Here is a 19,040-nt window from a genome sequence, read left to right as displayed (position 1 = left end):
TTTTCTCACAAACTGCAGCACCACACTGTTTTCAGCTAAGGATAGATCTTAATAACAGATTAATACATACTATAGCAGTATAGCATATCTTATGCAACTTTTGGTTGCTTTTGTAAAGTTTTAAAATTCTGATTGTCTTTAAAAAAAAAAAAAAAGTTAAATTGCTCTGCCCTTTTCTAGCTGTTTGGAGTAGTAAAATATAAAATGCCAAAGTTTAAAACGTTTCGTGGAAGGAAGTGTGAGTTATTTTTGTGAATGACAGTGATATAAGTCATTTGCAGTCGTGTTGCTCCTTTTTCATAAGCCTTCGTTTCATAGCTTGCATGATGTACTGTGTACCGTGATAGTAAGGCTGCCATGGTATTGTTTTTGATGGGTATCATACCATGCACATGGTGAAGACCTCTTCTATGGGGTATATTGCTTAAGTCAAACCTAATATAACGACCATGCTTTTTTACCATGATTAAACTATGAGCTTGTTTCGTTATTATAAAGTTACAATACAGTGTCGATTATTTTACTTTATTATCATTATATATTATTAGTTTATTTAGCAGACGCCTTTATCCAAGGCGACTTACAGAGACTAGGGTGTGTGAACTATGCATTAGCTGCAGAGTAACTTACAATTGCATCTCACCCGAAAGACTGAGCACAAGGAGGTTCAGTGACTTGCTCAGGGTCACACAGTGAGTCAGTGGCTGAGGTGGGATTTGAACCGGGGACCGCCTGGTTACAAGGCCTTTTCTTTAACCACTGGACCACACAGCCTCCTATACAGCAAACTACACACAGTAACATACAGCAAACTACACATACAGCAAACTATATAAAAACTGAAATACTTTGCTATGCTGTTAATGTACATTAATTGAATTGCATTTTATAAATACATTGCATTTTGAATTGTATTTTTGACATGTTATGTAGGATCTCAAAAGGAAAAGTGATGTTTCACAGACTGTAGACACAAATGCTTGGAGCTTGGAGCTCATAATGGGTAACTGGAAGAAAGAACTATATATCAGATGGGTGTGGGTGTGGCTGTGCTCGCACAGACACACGTGTAATTAGTTTATTTAATCTGTGTCACCTGCCTGCAATTAGCAGGCAGGTATAACAGGGCAGAAAAGTTTGTTCTGGGCAGTCTCCAGTCTGTGTGAAGAGAGGCCATCACGGAGAAGAAACCTGTGTGGGTTAGAAACAGGTAGTGCGTCAACCTTTTTGTTTGTGTCTGTAAAAAAAACTGCGTGCTTTGCAACTGGTAAACATTATATATAATGTTGCAAACAAAACTTTATGTTTAATCTCCTTTTTTTTTTTTTACATTTCTAACTCTGAACACTAGGGGTCAGATCAGTACCGAGTAAGCACGAAAGCACTGAGAGAGAGTTTTAGGAGAGTATTGAGAGTGAGAATGAAGCTAATGGAAGTGGAGACGGCATTATCGTCTGAGAAAAAGAAATAAAAAGTAATGAATACCAAAGTGACTGAATAGAGGGAGTTTGCCCGCAATGCTGGTCTCTACCTGCTGCTGTGCTTATCGGTCGTGAGCAACCTGAATGAATCTCTGTTCTTTTCAAAGTTTCAAATGAAAAGAACTGTCAATACTTTCATACAAAACAGAGTTTTTTCTTAACAAAAAAAATAACCCAAAAGGCATGAACATGTTTTAATGTAAGCGTCCAGACTTGTTTCTTTTGCCGAAGAGGGCATTTTTGACAGGATCACGTTCAATACTGCAGTGACGGGGCAGCTGCACAGGGGGAGACAGCGGGTAATGGACTGGGGGGTTCATTAAATGTACATGGTTTCATGCTGTTTTGTGAGCACCAAGGGTGTCTCTGTTTTGATGTCCTTGTATGCTACTGTTTTCTTTCTGTGTCACTCCATCTGCTTGTCGTCGCCTCTCGCTCTCGCTCTCGCTCTCGCTCTCTCTCCTGCTTGCCTGTCAGCTCTGCGTACGTGTGTGTGTGTGTGTGTGTCTGTGTGTGTGTGTGTGTGTGTATATCTGCGTCACTGAGGAGTATCCAGGTGTCAGTGGGGTAGAAGGTGGTTAAGGGAATTAAAGAGATCCTTTGTATTGGCGGGGGCTATATTAAGGCACTGTCCTGCCTCCTCTCGGCAGATTTGTGTTCTAAAAGAGCCTTACTAAAGGAGCGTAATAAACAGCAGTTGTAACTGCTTTAAACCCACACGCTGTGTACTGTCTGGTTTGTTTGGCGCTATACAGAACAGGAGGAAGATGATTCTATAGCCTCACTCGTGCAGAGCCTACAGTGATGAGGCTACCAGCTTCAGCTAGATAATCTCCCTGGAGGCTGTCACCCAAGCCCAGGCGATGGAAGCAGGTACACCAAGACCTGGAACCCCCACAACACCGCACGACCCCCAAGCCAGTCCGATCGACCGGCTGGACCCAGGAAGAAGCCGTGGATAGAGACTGCGAGTCAGACTCCACTCCGAGAGAGAGAACCGCCGCCACCAACCCTAGCGAAGCAAGATGCTGGAGATGCGGGCAACCCAAACACATCATGGCTGAATGTCGCCTGCTTGAACCCAGGGAGAAGACCACTAGAGGGTCGTTGAGAAATGGAGCCCAGCACCTACACCCAGCTGCAGCAGAGTTCAACCCAGGCCATACGGTGGTAGTTTGACGAACCAGAGACGGCACCTTCCTACATGCCCCCGTCTGCATAGAAGGAGTCCCTTGGACTGCCTTGATGACATGGGGGTCACCGTGCTTTGGCGAGCGAACCCCAACTAGAGAAAGTGGGATCATCCGACCTCCCCTTGCAACTTAACCCTCTGGAAGGCAGAGGCTGGCTACAAGTTGAATACGGAGGAAATATCCAGCAACACAAAGTCTGGCTGCAGTCACCACCAGTTGACCCACGAGTGATGCTTTTTGCGACTCCCAGAGACCTGCCCTCCCACCGCTACAGCCAACCCAAACAGAGACTCAGTCTGCAGTGGAAGCCGTCTGGCTTATCTGTGGAAGCTATTGACTGAGTTCCGTGAGCTTCATCGCCCGCCTGGAAGAGACCGGCCAAACACGCCTGGTGCAGCACACGCAGGAATTTAATTTCTCCATCCAGCACAGAGCCAGGGAACACCATTCCAATGCTGGTGCTCTGTCTAGACACCCCTGCCTGCCTGAGAACTGCATCACTGAGGGAGAGGAGAACAGCAGGAGCGTGATGCGAGGGGAGCGAAGCCACCGAGTGAGGGGAGACCTTGGAACAGGACGAGTCAGGAGACTGCGAGCTGGCTGTGGAGTGCAGGGAGATTACCACCGAGCTGCAGCAAGAGCAGGACCCAGACCCAGCTGGTGTTTCAGTGGTTGGCTGAGGGCAGGTGGCGCCCATGGAAAGCGATTACGGCCTGTTTGGACTCCATCAAAGGGCTATGGGCACAGTGGGACGGCCTCGCGCTCCGGGAAGAAGTGCTCAAGACGGAGCACAAGGAGGTTCAGTGACTTGCTCAGGGTCACACAGTGAGTCAGGATTTGAACCGGGGACCTCCTGGTTACAAGCCCTTTTCTTAAACTACCGGACCACACAGCCTCCTATGCTTCATAAAGTGGAATGAAAGCTTCTGAATAATGTCACGTTAACATATTGAATCACACACCGCTTTAGTAGTTTTCCATATACATTGAAGAACTGACAAAAACTGAAAAATGTGACATTTTGAAATCTAACATGAAATACTACTGTACTACTATTATGGCTTCCGCTAGACTTTTGCAATATCATGTTGTAGTTTCTTTGATTACATGATGTTAAATAAAAGACCTAAACTGTGTTCTTTTTTATTTATGTCTCAATCCTAAAATTCTAGGTGATGCAAAAATTTTGGCCATGGTTGAATTGTGTACCCTTGTGCTGGAGCAGTCACGTGCATTGAGAAGTATGTCTGAAACTCCCCAGGTACTGTGCTGCACATCGGGGGCTCCCGTCTGCAGCTGGCCATGCTGTTCAGTCCCAGGACAGGGCTTCTGTTTAGGGGTTTGAAGTTGCCTCTGCCCCACAGGCTCCATTCAATGGAGAGCATGTTCTTAATGCATTGCGCTGGCTGCTTCACCCATGTCACCCTAGTTCATTGTCTTTCACAAGGAGAGTGGCTCAACACACTATGGTCCTTTATCATTTTATTCAACAGCTGAATACATACAAGGATCAAGCAAAAAAAATACACTGCAGGGCTTTCACCTCTGGAGGCCTGGGATCCAACAGTGTTTTATTGAGAGGTACAGGGGAGTGATTGAGGGGTACAGAGGGATGCAGGGTGGTTTTCTGTCTCAGGCAAAGGGGCTCTCAGGGATGTAGTTGAAACTGGCATGCAGGAATAGGGCGAGGGTCCCCAGAGAGGTGATGAGAACAAAGAGCCAGAGGAAGAGCCTGTCCACTACCATCGCTATGTACTGCCAGTCCTCTGTCAACTAAAGAGGGAAGAGTGGGACAAGGGGAAGAGAGGAGAGAGAGATAGAGAGGGGGAAAGGAAGACAGACAGTGGAGAGGGAGAGAGGGAAAAAGAGGGAGTTTGATTTTAATTAGTTCAAAGAAAAAGCTCAAAATGTAAACATTTTTCGAAGATTAAATAGTTTGGGGTTACTGTGTTGTTATACTTTTTCTCAGCATTTTTCTGAGACAAACCTATAGATGCACGGACAAAGAGACAGAGAGACCAAAAGACAGATTCATAGATAGAGAGTTTAGGTCAGATAGCTGGTGCTGGGGAGGCCTCTGACAGGGAGCTAGAGTTAGGAAGGCCTCAGTCACACAGGGAGCTAGATTTATTCTCTCACCGTGTTTTGGCTCTCCTGGTTTTTGAGCTGCTCTGCCATGTACGTCACGGCCTTGATGGCTGATTTGAGGTCAGGGGGCAGGATAAGACAACGACTGTGCCCGTCGAAGTGAGTCTCCACAGAACACCTGCAGGAGAACCGGAGGGGAAACCACACTGAGCCTAGTATTTACAAGCGATAGTAACCCAAACCAATACTGTAGGAGCAGCAGAGAAACCAGGACCAGAGGGCACAGCTAGATATTAGGGGTCATAAGACAGATGGTAGGCAACACTTCTTCCACAGAGAGTGGGGAGGATATGGAATAGGTTTATGAGCCATGTTATTGATGCTGACTCAAGGGGATCCTTTAACAACTTGACAGAGTTATGAGATCAATCAGCTACTGGGAACCGGACAAGCACTGATGGGCTGTATGGCCTCCTCTCACTTGTACAATTTAATATGTTCTTATCTATATGATTGTAAACATGTATCTTTATTTGAAAATATCTGGAACTACACTAGGGAAATAAATCTGCGTTTCCACTTATTTGGACTGAAATTGTCCACACCCTTTTCTTAGAATGCCTTCTTACCAGCAAATCAGCTGCTTCCCCAATTAACTGACATGCTTTCGGCCAATAACAGGCTCTGATGCAGGAGACGCTGCAGAGGTGACCAATTAAGTGAAGCCGTAATAAACTTCCTGAGAATAAGGCATGGAAACTGAGCACTTTCTTAAACCTAGTGTAGAACCATGTTTTGTAATGTGTGTTTCTTTCAAAACTGCACATTTGAGACCTGCATAGCGAATGAAAGTGCACCAACATAACATATTTATAGAATTATTTTGTTAAGGACAACCACTTTACAATAGTGATAAATGTGACTTTACCAAAATAAGAATTAAAATACAGGTTCAAACTATGACTAAAAAGACACAGGGAGAGAGACTTGGTTGGGCTCCAGGGATAATATTGCTAGCGTTAATAAAAAGAGGTATGACATGGATTTTACAGCCTTGGTCTCCTCTAATGATTATTTCTCACACTTTGCCTCTCAGATAGTTGTCACAGAGCCAGTGTTGCAGTGTGTTGTCACTGCAACATTCCTGTCATTGCACAGGCCTAGTGCAGAACAGAGGGGCTCTCCAGCCATTAACAAGGCTACTGACAAGAGGCTGTTAACACAGGCCTATAGGGGCACAGGGACTGTTAATAATGCAACAAGATTATTCAACATCAGTATAATAATATTGCACACCCGCATTAATAAGAAGACAAATGTTTCAGAATAAGACCTTCAATTGTAGATGACTTTCTCTAGTTTCTCCTACTCAATTTGTACTTGAGATAATCACATTGTTGCAGCGTTGTCTTCAATTCTGAACAGATTAGTAGTGCTGTAGGGGTTTTTCCTGCCATGCGTGAGATCTGTGAATTTTCGTTAAACAAGCATATCGCTCTAGAACTTTAGAGTGGTTGGGCTTTTCAATAATTTAGCGTTCATTATTTATCCCTGTTAGCGTGACCAAGATGTAGGGTTTACTGTCAAGATGGCGTACAGGTTATGGTTTGATCTGTAACCAGACCTGGTTTTGTTCTATAACAGATGAAATCAATCTCTCAATTGCTTAGGGTTACCAGATTTCTAGTGTGAAAAAACTGGACTTTTTTTGTTCTTCAATTCACTGACGCTATAGCAACTATGAAGCAGTTAAAATAAGCATATAATAATACAATTACAATGTAATAATTAAATATTGGGTATATATATATATATATATATATATATATATATATATATATATATATATATACCCAATGTTTAATTATTACATTATATAATAATTAAATATATCTTTACAGAGTTGAATCAATTCTTCACTTTGAAGGGTACCTGCTGGCACGGGGCAGGATGAAGTCAGAGTCCGGTTTTCGGATGAAATACTCGTCACCTCCCCGACTGTTTAACCGGACCATGTTCTCTTTCCTGGGCGGCAGCGTCTCTTCTAGGGGGTCCTCAGGCTTCGGTCGCTGCATCCCCAAAAACCGAGGTAGAATGTGGATGAAAATCTGAAACAGGGGCTCTGAGATCAGATACAGCTTCAGAATGGAGGGACTGTGCAGATACTCTGAATCCACAAATCATTCCCTTTCACAGGCTTTGTAATCTGATATTAAATGAAACTGGAGCCTGTTGAACATGTGCTCATTTCACACCAAGAAAAGCTGCCTTCCTCTCATTTCCCCTCATCTATACAGCTGCATTGGCAATCCACACTGAGTGATTTAAGAGTTCTTAGCAGTTGTATACTGGGAGAGGGCTTTCTTTGTCAAGTTCAGAGGTTCAGTCGTTCCTCCACAATCTCACAATTCACAGCAGAGATGTTTCTCACACTGGGAGACACATTTCTATGGAAGTACGAATCAAGAAAAAAAATCAAAATGAGCTGATATCAAAAGGATGAAAGAAAAGCATACAAATAATCTCATATAAAAAATAAGTGGTTTTAGTTTGATCATGACAGGTTCTATATTAAATTGTCAGGTTGGTGTTGATTGGTACTCAATAATTGTGTGAAGAAGGGTAACCGAGGAAACACACTGTGTTGTGTTGAGTCATGAACATGTTTTTAAGAGGTGTTATTCCATAGTGAATACCACTTAAAAGATGTTAAAGGGAATTCTTCATAAAACCTGCAAAGTATCTGAAAATCCCTAATAGAAATAATGAAGAGGGCTGTCAATAGTAGCACTTTGAAAAACTTGTTTTATATCAATCCTGAAGTGGATATAAGTGACAAATGAAATGCAATGGTAAAGTGTTACACACCAGACATGAAAATGTAGGATCCAAATACCAGGTAGGGTATATAGAACTGTAACGGGCTCACCAAGAGAGAGACCTTGGTGCTGTAACAGACTCATCGCTCTCTGAACCAGTGTGATTATTACTCAGATTGCTGGCACCTGATCATACCTTATCAGCACATGCTAAAACCACAGCTGTACTATTACTGTACATAGTGTGGGGGGTGTTTTTTATTTAAGTTTGGCAAGGACGGGGTTAAAATCTCATCTCTGCCAAATCCTTGTTCAGAATGTGGCTGAAGCTTAATTGATTAATTGAGGATGAGTTAAGCCCAGCCACATGCTATAAACAGGGAGAAAAATCCTTTGCTAGGGACCCAGTCTGAATTAAGGTAGCTTATTTTGTTTGAACCTTTTGTTTTGGCCCTTGTGCCTATTCCTTTGTGAATGTGTGTAGTAAAAGTGGGCAATAGCCCTTAAACTGCAGCTTTCTGTGTCTGAGTCTTCCTCCTGCTGGTAACGAGCCTTGCCAGGGACGCTGCCCTGTCAGTAACACACTTAGAATATCGCTTCAAAAGGGACTGAGCGAACACTATGACAGTAAGCAGAGTTTGACTTTATCCGGAGTTCAACAATGAAATGCAAAACAAGCAATAAAAACACAGACGTGTCAAGACAACAGATATGCCTTTTCAACTGTGGAGCTCAAAATGCAGTATAATATTGCAAGCAGCGGCCCGGACAAGCTGCTTTTCTGCATTAAAAAAATCCGAAATCCGGACTAAATTTAAATTGAATGCGTAAAAATACACATAGCAATTGTATCTGCCTCCCCTTCCGCCTCCCCTAAAACTTCTACTAACAACTACATCTCCCAGAATACAATGCTACTAGGAAACTGGATACAAGATAAACCAACCCAACAAACATGATCCAATCTCTGGCTAGCCCTGGCTAGTCTTTGCAGCCAATCGCAGTAAGAATAAGAAATTCGAAAGCTACACAGCAGCCATTAAAAAAGATGCCTAAAATATTAAACAAACTGTTTTATGCATTTTATATTGAAGTTTTAACATAGTTTTAACAAGTTTTTACAGTAGTTCAAAGTAACATTGCAGTTAAAATGGAAGGCTCTTTTTTAATGCCTACCCCATTACCATTAAAGACTGTACAGTATTTAATCGAGATAACTCATGGCTTCAAGGTAATGTTGCATTTTACCCCCTGAAAATCCATTTTACTCTCTCAGTGTTAAAATTAGAAAGTTACTCCCAGACTCAAAACCTTATCTGGAGTGCTGATTGCTAGGGTTCATTTTTAATATGTAGTCTACTGTACTGCACATGTGCAACAAACAAATTATTACAAGCATGCAGTAAGCCATTGACGTACACATTGTTCTGCATGCTACACAGGGCTACTTTGATAATATGTGATATTACACAAGATTATCTCCATTGATTCCCATCGTAAGTATAAAAACCTTCTTTCCAATTGAAACAGGAGCTGCAATGGCATAGTTACACTATCCTGAATGTGCCAGTGAATTGAGGATGACTGTTGGAGATGTAAAACTCAATCTAGTTCAGTACTAACATCATTTCTAATCCAGTTCCCACATCACTTCTAATTCAGTTCACACTGCTTCCAATTCAGTTCCCACATCACGTCTAATTTAGTTTCCATACCACTTTGAATCCAGTTCCACATGACTTCTAATCCAGTTCCACATCACTTCTAATTCAGTTCCCACATCACTCCTAATTCCCTCCCTTCAGTTCCCAGTGGAGCCACTTCAAATTCCATAAAGTTTTAATCAAGTTCCACATCACTTCTAATTCAGTTCACCTCCAATTCAGTTCTCACAGCACCTTTAATTCAGTCCCACATCACTTCCAGATGCAGCCTCACCTTGCGCACCCAGAGGGTCATGTCGTGCGTGCTGGAGGAGCGGTGGTGCAGGTTCAGCACCACCACACTCAGGATCACAGAGAAGGTGACCAGGATCATGGTGAACATCAGGTAGTTGACTATGATGGGGATCCCCAGTGACGTCTCGGGCACCTTGTTGGCTAACAGCAGCAGGAACACAGTGAGGGCCAGCAGCACAGAGATAGACAGTGTCATCTTCTCACCTGTTGAGGCAACCAGAGGCAGCTATGGGAAGCCATGGAGAGCAGATATTTATTTATATCAGTCTTGTGGCGAAATCATTTTTAGGTGAAAAGTTGGTGACAGTATTTGCTAAGCATGCAGCATCTGATTTAAAACAGAACCTATTTACAAAATATTCACAAATGCCACATATTTTAAAATGGGACTAAACTTTGATCTAAATGAGTATATTAATACAGCAGAATTTCAAAAACACTGCCTGAGGAATGTGCTTCTCTGCTCCCAGCTCACCTGTTGGAAGGGACGACCGTGCTGCTGTCAAAAGCAATTGATTACCGTGCAGCTTCTTCAAATGAGTTAAGGGAGCTGCAGTATATTCTTGCTGATATCTTATTTACAGCAAAACAAGATATATCACGGAAATTGTGTTTGTTAATGACAGAAATACTGTCATTTTCATCACATATCCTTATCTCCTTGTAGACAGGGCAGTGGGAGGTCCTTATCTCCTTGGAGACAGGGCAATGGAAGGTCCTTATCTCCTTGGAGACAGGGCAATGGGAGGTCCTTATCTCCTTGGAGATTGGGCAGTGGGAGGTCCTTACCTCCTTAGAGACAGGATAATGGGAGGTCCTTATCTCCTTAGAGACAGGGAAATGGGAGGTCCTTATCTCCTTGGAGACAGGGCAATGGGAGGTCCTTATCTCTTTGGAGACAGGGTAGTGGGAGGTCCTTATCTCCTTGGAGACAGGGCAATGGGAGGTCCTTATCTCCTTGGAGACAGGGCAGTGGGAGGTCCTTATCTCCTTGGAGACAGGGCAGTGGGAGGTCCTTATCTCCTTGGAGACAGGGTAGTGGGAGGTCCTTATCTCCTTGGAGACAGGGCAATGGGAGGTCCTTATCTCCTTGGAGACAGGGCAGTGGGAGGTCCTTATCTCCTTGGAGACAGGGCAGTGGGAGGTCCTTATCTCCTTGGAGACAGGGCAATGGAAGGTCCTTATCTCCTTGGAGACAGGGCAGTGGGAGGTCCTTATCTCTTTGGAGACAGGGTAGTGGGAGGTCCTTATCTCCTTGGAGACAGGGCAGTGGGAGGTCCTTATCTCCTTGGAGACAGGGCAATGGAAGGTCCTTATCTCCTTAGAGACAGGATAATGGGAGGTCCTTATCTCCTTAGAGACAGGGAAATGGGAGGTCCTTATCTCCTTGGAGACAGGGCAATGGGAGGTCCTTATCTCTTTGCAACAGGGCAATGGGATATCCTTGTCTCCTTGGAGACAGGGAAATGGGAGGTTGTTATCTCCTTGGAGACAGGACAATGGGAGGTCCTCATCTCCTTAGACAGGACAATGGGAGATCCTTGTCTCCTTGGAGACGGGGAAATGGGAGGTCCTTATCTCCTTGGAGACAGGGCAATGGGAGGTCCTTATCTCCTTAGAGACAGGGAAATGGGAGGTCCTTATCTCCTTAGAGACAGGGAAATGGGAGGTCCTTGTCTCCTTGGAGACGGGGAAATGGGAGGTCCTTATCTCCTTGGAGACAGGGCAATGGGAGGTCTTTATCTCTTTCTTTTGCTTTTTTTTATAATGAAGTGAATCTGTATTTGCAAATCAAGATTCTCGTCCTTTGACTGATTGGCTCATACGTCACGGAAAGTTCATTGGACACAAGCAGTGAATACAAGTCACTGAAACTGCCAAACAATTACACACTCCTTAGAAGGGTCGGGTCTGAGTGAAGAAATAGCTTTTATATCAAATGGATGAAACAAAGGAAAGACAAATAATTACAGGCAAAATGTGAGTGGTTTTAATAGCAAGCCATAAGATATTTTCTATTAATTCACACTGCCAAAAGACACAGTCTTATTGTCATGGATTGGTACTTTATAATGTGTAGATTGCAAATGATGGGGGAAAGCATCACTTCATGTTTCACAATCAGCATGTTTCTAACAGGTTTTATATGAACACTTGCCAATTTAAAACACTCAAGAGAATGACTTGGAGATCAGAGTATCATCCCTTCTTATCCCCTGTGGCCGAGGTGCCAGTGTGGGGAGGTTACCTGCATCGGGAGGCAGGTAGAACACAAAGATGGAGAGGACACTGATGAGGATGCAGGGCACGATGATGTTGATGATGTAGAAGAGAGGCTTGCGCTCGATGATCAGGTAGAAGGTGATGTCTTCGTACAAGTCGTCTCCCACGTTCTTCCGCGACGGCGTGTAGCGGATCTGCCACTCCCCGTTCTCTGAGACACACAAAACCACGACGTGAGACGACTGCATCGCAGTCTGTTAAAAACATCTTATATACGGGGGTCTGTGACACTGTTCCTGTTATGGCACTTCCCATTCACTGAATATGTCAGCGCCCAAGTCAGGTCCCATATCAATGGAATGTGTCAGCAAATGTAGCAATGACCCATTTTCTCAAATGTCCACACCTGAAAACTATTGAGGTCTTCAAAGCTAGTGTTTGTACATCACAGTGAATCTAATAAACAGTATCAACTCTTCCAATCTATCATCACTATTCACCTGATTAACACAGCACAAACAAGTCTTAAAACAACAGCCAATGCCACTGTAGTCTACTACTGGGAAAGACATCCACGCAAATTGATTCCAATGTTAAATGATTCTGTTTCATTTCTGTTAGTGTCTGGCTAATAAATAGTGAGGAGCCTTGATGTTGAAAATCACTGAATTGAAATTCAATGTACTACCAATATGTGGGGCAATAGTTCTTAATTTTACTCCAAAACATGTTTCTGCATGGTCAGTGGTACAGAATCCAATGTGGTATCATTCGTGGCAGCCACAAACAGGAAGAATGATTGTGCCACACACACATTGGTAGAAAACTGATAATGATGTACCACGTCTAAAATGATTGATTTAGCCCTAGAGATCTTTTTCTTTCGTCGTATGTCAATTTCCTATCTTAGAATGAGTGGCTATGTGTGTATAGTACATACATTTTCAGAACTGTATTTGCACTGTGTTCTTTACAGTAGCCTGCTGATTACCTCCTACAGTACATTATTGAACAAAAATATGATTTTATTCTGATGTCTTTCATATACTAGACTACCACTATTGCACACCCTCTTTACAGGACTTTGAAAGTTGTTTGGACTGGAATTCTCTTTTTTAGTTTTCGAGGGAAGAAGCCTGTGTTTCTTTCTTTTGTTATCTGTGCAAGATCTCTTGGTACATGTTTTTTTCGATGAAAAAATTAAAGCTGTTTTTTTACGTGCAATGCGACTTCATATTGAAGCCCCAGTATGTGTTGATAAAATGGTTGCTTTTTTTTTTTTACAAGATTTTGTACATGTAAGTTTGCAGGTACAATAGAATACCACCTTCCACCCTTCGTGTGAGCTCAATTATTATCGCTGACGGAGGGTTAACATTAAAACACTGTCTGGTCACGTTCTCAGTGAAAACCAGGGGCGGAGATGCATTTTAAGAGACCTGCTGATTTTAACCCTGCTTACTTCCAGTGATCTGAGTAAATCCACTACCAGTATTCCTATAAGCATTGGATTCTGAGTAGGAGTACCAGCGTGAGTAATGGGCTCTCTGCACACCCTTACTTAGAAATGTGTTATATATTAAAATAAACTCTTTTTTTATTAAAAATCCCTGATGTGAAATGCCCTACCAATGCAGAGCGACTGTGTGCGATATTTGTTCTTTGCTGTTTTTTTCTTACCAGTGAACGCGTTCTCGTCAATAATGATTTCCTTGATTTCCTGTTGGTTTTCGTCGAGCGTGTGCTGCAGATCGATCTCTGAGGCGTCGTAGGTGTACGAGCGGAACACCATGGTGCAGTTCTGCCAGTCGAAAGGGAAGAACGTCACCTGGGACAGGAAATCTGTATGACTTAGGTTCTAGAAAAAAGGCAGCTGCAACGCAGCGGGCAGGACTGCATTCCAATATGAATGCATTCGGAATACATTTGATTTTACTAAACAGGCCTACCCGTGCTAACAAAATAATTCCAGTTAATCTTAACTAATATATATTGCAATCATTTTGAAGGTCTCAGATTTTCCTATATGAAGAACACACACATTATGGTAAAGGTGAATTCGATTTTTGAATGCTAATTTATTTGAAGTTGTAAGCGAAGAATATTTATGTATTGGGATGTACTGAGATTGCACTGGGTTGTACTGGGATGTAGTGAGGTTGTACTGGGATGTACTGAGGTTGTACTGGGATGTACTGGGATGTACTGAGGTTGTACTGGGATGTACTGGGATGTACTGGGGTTGTACTGGGTTGTACTGGGGTTGTTCTGAGGTTGTAGTGGGATGTACTGGGGTTGTACTGGGATGTACTGGGGTTGTACTGGGATGTACTGGGGTTGTTCTGAGGTTGTACTGGGTTGTACTGGGATGTACTGGGGTTGTTCTGAGGTTGTTCTGGGCTGTACTGGGGATGCACTGGATTGTACTGGGTTGTACTGGGGATGTACTGGATTGTACTGAGGTTGTACTGGGGTTGTACTGGGGTTGTACTGGGTTGTACTGGGATGTACTGGGATGTCCTGAGGTTGTACTGGGATATACTGGGTTGTACTGGGATGTACTGGGCTGTACTGGGTTGTACTGGGATGTACTGGGATGTACTGGGGTTGTACTGGGTTGTACTGGGTTATACTAGGATTGTACTTACCTCGATAGAGCAGGCACTCCTGTATATTGCAGGTGGTAGCCAGTTAACTGTGCCATCACTGTAGACCAGCACATTTACATACAGAGCAACGTCGAACTGCCCATCGTTACTGACAGAAAAGAGACAGGAAGGCCGCAGTTATGCATTAGAACCAATAACGTCAAATGACATTTTCTAATTCCTCTTATTTTCTCTCACCTTTGTGATGTTTGCCATCATGCTTTGTGGGTCTCGTTGCAATGAATCAAACACTGTCTTGTTTTTATTTCAGATACATCTGTGTTGCTTTGACTATGAGTTCAGGAGCTCTAGTTGCCTACTGTAGACAACAGGAACACAGATCAGCCAAAGGGTCTTCATATTAGTAAGAGTTGAATGGTAAGACGTCTAAGGTTCATGTCCAGCCCTCACCTCTCCATATTATTCAGTGGGCTGAGATGCCAAGCCAAGCTCCTAAACTTAGGTGAACACTCTAATGCCCACCCGAGATGCTACATTAATCCAGAGGGCGGAGCCCGAGGGGTTTATCCAAGCATCCCACCCCAGCTGAGAAGCAAGCGACAGAAGACAGCAGCAATGTGAGGTACGGTTGGAATTGCTTTCATTTCGACAGCTCACGCTGGGGTACACCCCGGGGAATTACACAATACAATAAAATACGTATCACCACGCATAGGCGCGTAATATTAAATAATATCACCGTTAACAAAGAACGATAGAGAAAACTGTAGGATCACACTGAGGATAAAGGGAACATTAATCGATTTTGCAAGAAAATGCCACGACAAAGTTCCCACGTTGTAAATATATCAGCAAAAGATGTTTTTTGGTTTTGCTTTGTACACTGTGAAGGTGGCACCCGATGCGATCCAGTGCGCTCTACCGCCGGGGGAAATTGACATCGACTTGTTTTGGTCATCGACAGCTGACCATCTTGCTAATTTGAACACATTATCTTTCAGGTACACAGATGCAGAAATGCAGCTGTAAACAAATTCAGCTGATGCTGAGCGCAGCAACTATAATCTTGTCCTGTCCGATCGGAGACGTTCTCTTTCAGAAGACAAACTGAAAGAGCTGGTGTTCCTTTATTTCAATCTTGGAATTTAAGAAGACTTTATGTTAAAAAAATATTCCATTGTTTTCAACTTATTTTTTTTTTTTTATTTTTTTTTTTACTTATGCTAGTATTTTCATATTCAGCATGAGAGACCCAATATAACAGCACAATACTTTTGTTAATTTGCACATACTTGTACACTTGCTGGTGTTCATGAGCGCGTGTTTCCCATAATAATCGGCCAGTTATTATGGGAAATATCAACTGGATGAGCCCATTGAAAATGTTATTATAATAAAGCAATGTTTAAACCTAAATTGAAACAGTTATATCAATCTCAACAATTGCTTAGCATAGCAATGTGATTCAGAAGAGGCGAATGAAAGCCCTATTGTGCTGCAGTGGGACTCACTTGTTAATGAGGTAGATATCAGGACGCCACACCCTCCCTGAAGGAATTCTCAGGACCTGGATGTTGTCGTGTTCCGCTGGGTTCCAACTCAACCGGTAATCTGTCCAGGCCTGAGGGGAGAGAGGGGGGAGGAGGAGAGGAAAGGATGAGAGGAGGGAGGAAGAGGAGAGGAGAGGGAAAAGAGAGGCGAAGGGAGAGGATTGGAGAGAGAGGGGTGGGAGTGGAGATGGAGGGTGAGGAGAGGTGAGGAAGGGAGAGGATAGGAGAGAGAGGGATGGGAGAGGAGAAGGAGGGAGAGGAGATGGAGGGTGAGGAGAGGTGAGGAAGGGAGAGGATAGAGAGAGGAATGGGAGAGGAGAAGGAGGGAGAGAAGAGGAGATGGTGAGGAGAGGTGAGGAAGGGAGAGGATAGGAGAGAGAGGGATGGGAGAGGAGAAGGAGGGAGAGGGATGGGAGAGGAGAAGGAGGGAGAGGAGATGCAGGGAGAGGAGAGGAGATGGAGGGTGAGGAGAGGTGAGGAAGGGAGAGGATAGAGAGAGGAATGGGAGAGGAGAAGGAGGGAGAGGAGAGGAGATGGAGGGTGAGGAGAGGTGAGGAAGGGAGAGGATAGAGAGAGGAATGGGAGAGGAGAAGGAGGGAGAGGAGAGGAGATGAAGGGTGAGGAGAGGTGAGGAAGGGAGAGGATAGAGAGAGGAATGGGAGAGGAGGAGGGAGAGGAGAGGAGATGAAGGGTGAGGAGAGGTGAGGAAGGGAGAGGATAGAGAGAGGAATGGGAGAGGAGAAGGAGGGAGAGGAGAGGAGATGAAGGGTGAGGAGAGGTGAGGAAGGGAGAGAAAAGGGAAGGAGAGGAGAGGATTGGGTGGGAGAGGAGAAGAGGGTAGGGGAGTTGGAGTTCAAGTCTTGTAATATGATGTAGTTCCTAAATGTTAATAAACATGAACAATTTAATTTTACAGAATTTCAAAAACAGAACTGACTCCGACATTTCCACTCAACTTCTCCAAAAAACAATCTGGTGCTGGAAAAACACATTTTACTTAGGATCGTAAAAAAAAAGTCTTAATAAACCTGACCATGCGGTTGTAAAGAATGTGTGAACACATTACTATTGCATCATAAATACAACTTACCAAATTCATAAAGACATTTGTAGTCATTTCTTCATTCTTTTCATTCTGCAAAACGACAACAAAAAAATGCAATTTCAAACAAGCTGTAATCTCGATGCCTGCTGCGTGACAGAGCATTTTAATAAAGATTCACTGAATGAGTAAAGCATGGACACTTTCTTTAACACCAGATGTTTTAAAATGAAAATCCATGTTCACTATAACATCTTTCAAAACTGCACATTGGAGACCTATGGTAGCTCATGGGAGTGCATGCAGTCAGTCAGTCAATGCTGTGGGACTCCATTGTGTTTCTCACCAGGCTTATGAGCTGGGACAAGGTCATCCCCACTCGAACCTGCACCCGCTCCCCCACACTCCTCGCCGGACGCACCTTCAGATTATAGTTCTGAAAAAGCTTCGCCAGCAGGTGGCGCTCTGTCTCTGAGCCACCTACACCAGGACACAAGCACACAGGGTGATCAGACAGCATACTCACAGCCCCCTGCATCAGGACACAAGCACTCAGGGTGATCAGACAGCATACTCACAGCCCCCTGCATCAGGACACAAGCTCACAGGGTGATCAGACAGCATACTCACAGCCTGCTGCACCAGGACACAAGCACACAGGGTGATCAGACAGCATACTCACAGCCCGCTGCACCAGGACACAAGCACACAGGGTGATCAGACAGCATGATCACAGCCCCCTGCATCAGGACACAAGCACACAGGGTGATCAGACAGCATACTCACAGCCCCCTGCATCAGGACACAAGCACACAGGGTGATCAGACAGCATACAGCCCCCTGCACAAGGACACAAGCACACAGGGTGATCAGACAGCTGAATATTTACCTGCCTGGTAGAATAAATAGTACAAAAGTAAACAAGCATTTCAATAACATCCACCCTGATGTCTCTGTCTATTGACATAGTAGTTACTTAGTAAATACATGTGTACTTACACATCATTACAATGTTATTACGCATAGTTACAAAGACTTAATGTGTAAAACAAGTTTGAATGATATAACCCTAGCCCCAACCCTAACCCTTTTTTGATACAGTTGTGTACTTACATATACCATGCAAAAGGTTTTACACATTAAGTACATTGTAACTATGAATAATAACATTGTAATTAAGTGTAAGTAGACATGTATTTACTAAGTAACTACTATGTAAATACACAGTAATTAGAGACACTAAAAGAGTAAATAGTGGGGTTGTGAAAAATATAGCGTCACACGTCCCCACGTGTTGCTACAACTGTTTAAATAACGTACCTGTAATTTTCTTTTCTTTGTTTACATCCTGACAACTTGTTGCACTTATAACTTTAAAGTCTGTTTCAAAGCTCTTTTCAAAATGCCTGCTCTAGTGCTCTGCTAGTGTAAGGATTATTGCCCACATTGTCAAACAGGTAACACAGCGATAACGATCCACGATGTGGTACAGAACAGAAAAGCCAGAGCTAATTTATTTATTTATTTATTTTTTAAATTGCTCTTCCTGCAGTGATTTTGCGGACAGATCTCAAACCCCAGTGCACTGGAGCGGCCACTTTGAAAAGAGCTTTTAAACAGACTTTAATATAGGCATGTTATTTAAACAGTTGTAGCAACAGGTGGGGATATATAACGCAATGTTTTTCAGGACCCCACTACTTACTCTTTGATGTAAAGTGTTTCCCATCAGTATGTTGAAAAAGATGATGAATAGTATAGAACTCTCATGACAATTCCATGAGCGATGAGCCAGACATTTGTAAAACTGTAACTATGACATTCAGTTTGACAGATGTATGGACAGACAGACTCCCGTCAATTTCAGACTTTAGCCAATGCATTTGTATAATGCTTGCATTCTCCAAAGATTTGCTTGAAAATATTAGAAATATTAATACTGGAGACAGCAACCTGTCTAATCTGGTGAATATTGCCTGGACTGAATGTATTTATAACGAGGAGTATTGAAGTAGGTACTGAAGTCTTTATAGTTTTAAAAAGAGTTGACAAAGTGAAGGAATGTGTTACCTAACCA

General features: G+C 43.2%; 1 protein-coding gene across 1 annotated transcript; it reads right to left on the bottom strand.

Moving 5' to 3' along the window:
* Positions 1 to 4,233: 4,233 nt before the first annotated feature.
* On the bottom strand, positions 4,234 to 17,709 carry LOC117404522 (acetylcholine receptor subunit beta). The gene is made up of 11 exons (XM_059014489.1): positions 17,646 to 17,709; positions 17,310 to 17,443; positions 17,012 to 17,056; positions 15,883 to 15,992; positions 14,411 to 14,519; positions 13,443 to 13,590; positions 11,788 to 11,973; positions 9,520 to 9,743; positions 6,695 to 6,870; positions 4,814 to 4,940; positions 4,234 to 4,447 (listed from the first exon to the last, which is right to left on the bottom strand). Exons 1-11 carry the CDS (start codon positions 17,707 to 17,709, stop codon positions 4,307 to 4,309), a joined length of 1,464 nt encoding a protein of 487 aa, XP_058870472.1. The 3' UTR covers positions 4,234 to 4,306.
* Positions 17,710 to 19,040: the final 1,331 nt, after the last annotated feature.

Source organism: Acipenser ruthenus, chromosome 48 (assembly GCF_902713425.1).
Source record: "Acipenser ruthenus chromosome 48, fAciRut3.2 maternal haplotype, whole genome shotgun sequence".
NCBI classification, from domain to species: domain Eukaryota; kingdom Metazoa; phylum Chordata; class Actinopteri; order Acipenseriformes; family Acipenseridae; genus Acipenser; species Acipenser ruthenus.
The sequence above is the reverse complement of the archived record's forward strand: the minus strand, read 5'-3'. Positions and strand labels throughout refer to the sequence as shown.

Excerpts from the sequence above, each read along its gene's own strand:
- LOC117404522 (XM_059014489.1), bottom strand. The coding sequence starts at position 17,709 with ATGCAGGGGGCTGTGATCATGCTGTCTGATCACCCTGTGTGCTTGTGT. Across the intron at positions 9,744-11,787 it reads CTACCTGCCTCCCGATGCAG|GTGAGAAGATGACACTGTCT; the intron begins GTAACCTCCCCA and ends TTGCCTCAACAG. Across the intron at positions 4,941-6,694 it reads ATCCTGCCCCGTGCCAGCAG|GTGTTCTGTGGAGACTCACT; the intron begins GTACCCTTCAAA and ends GTTCTCCTGCAG.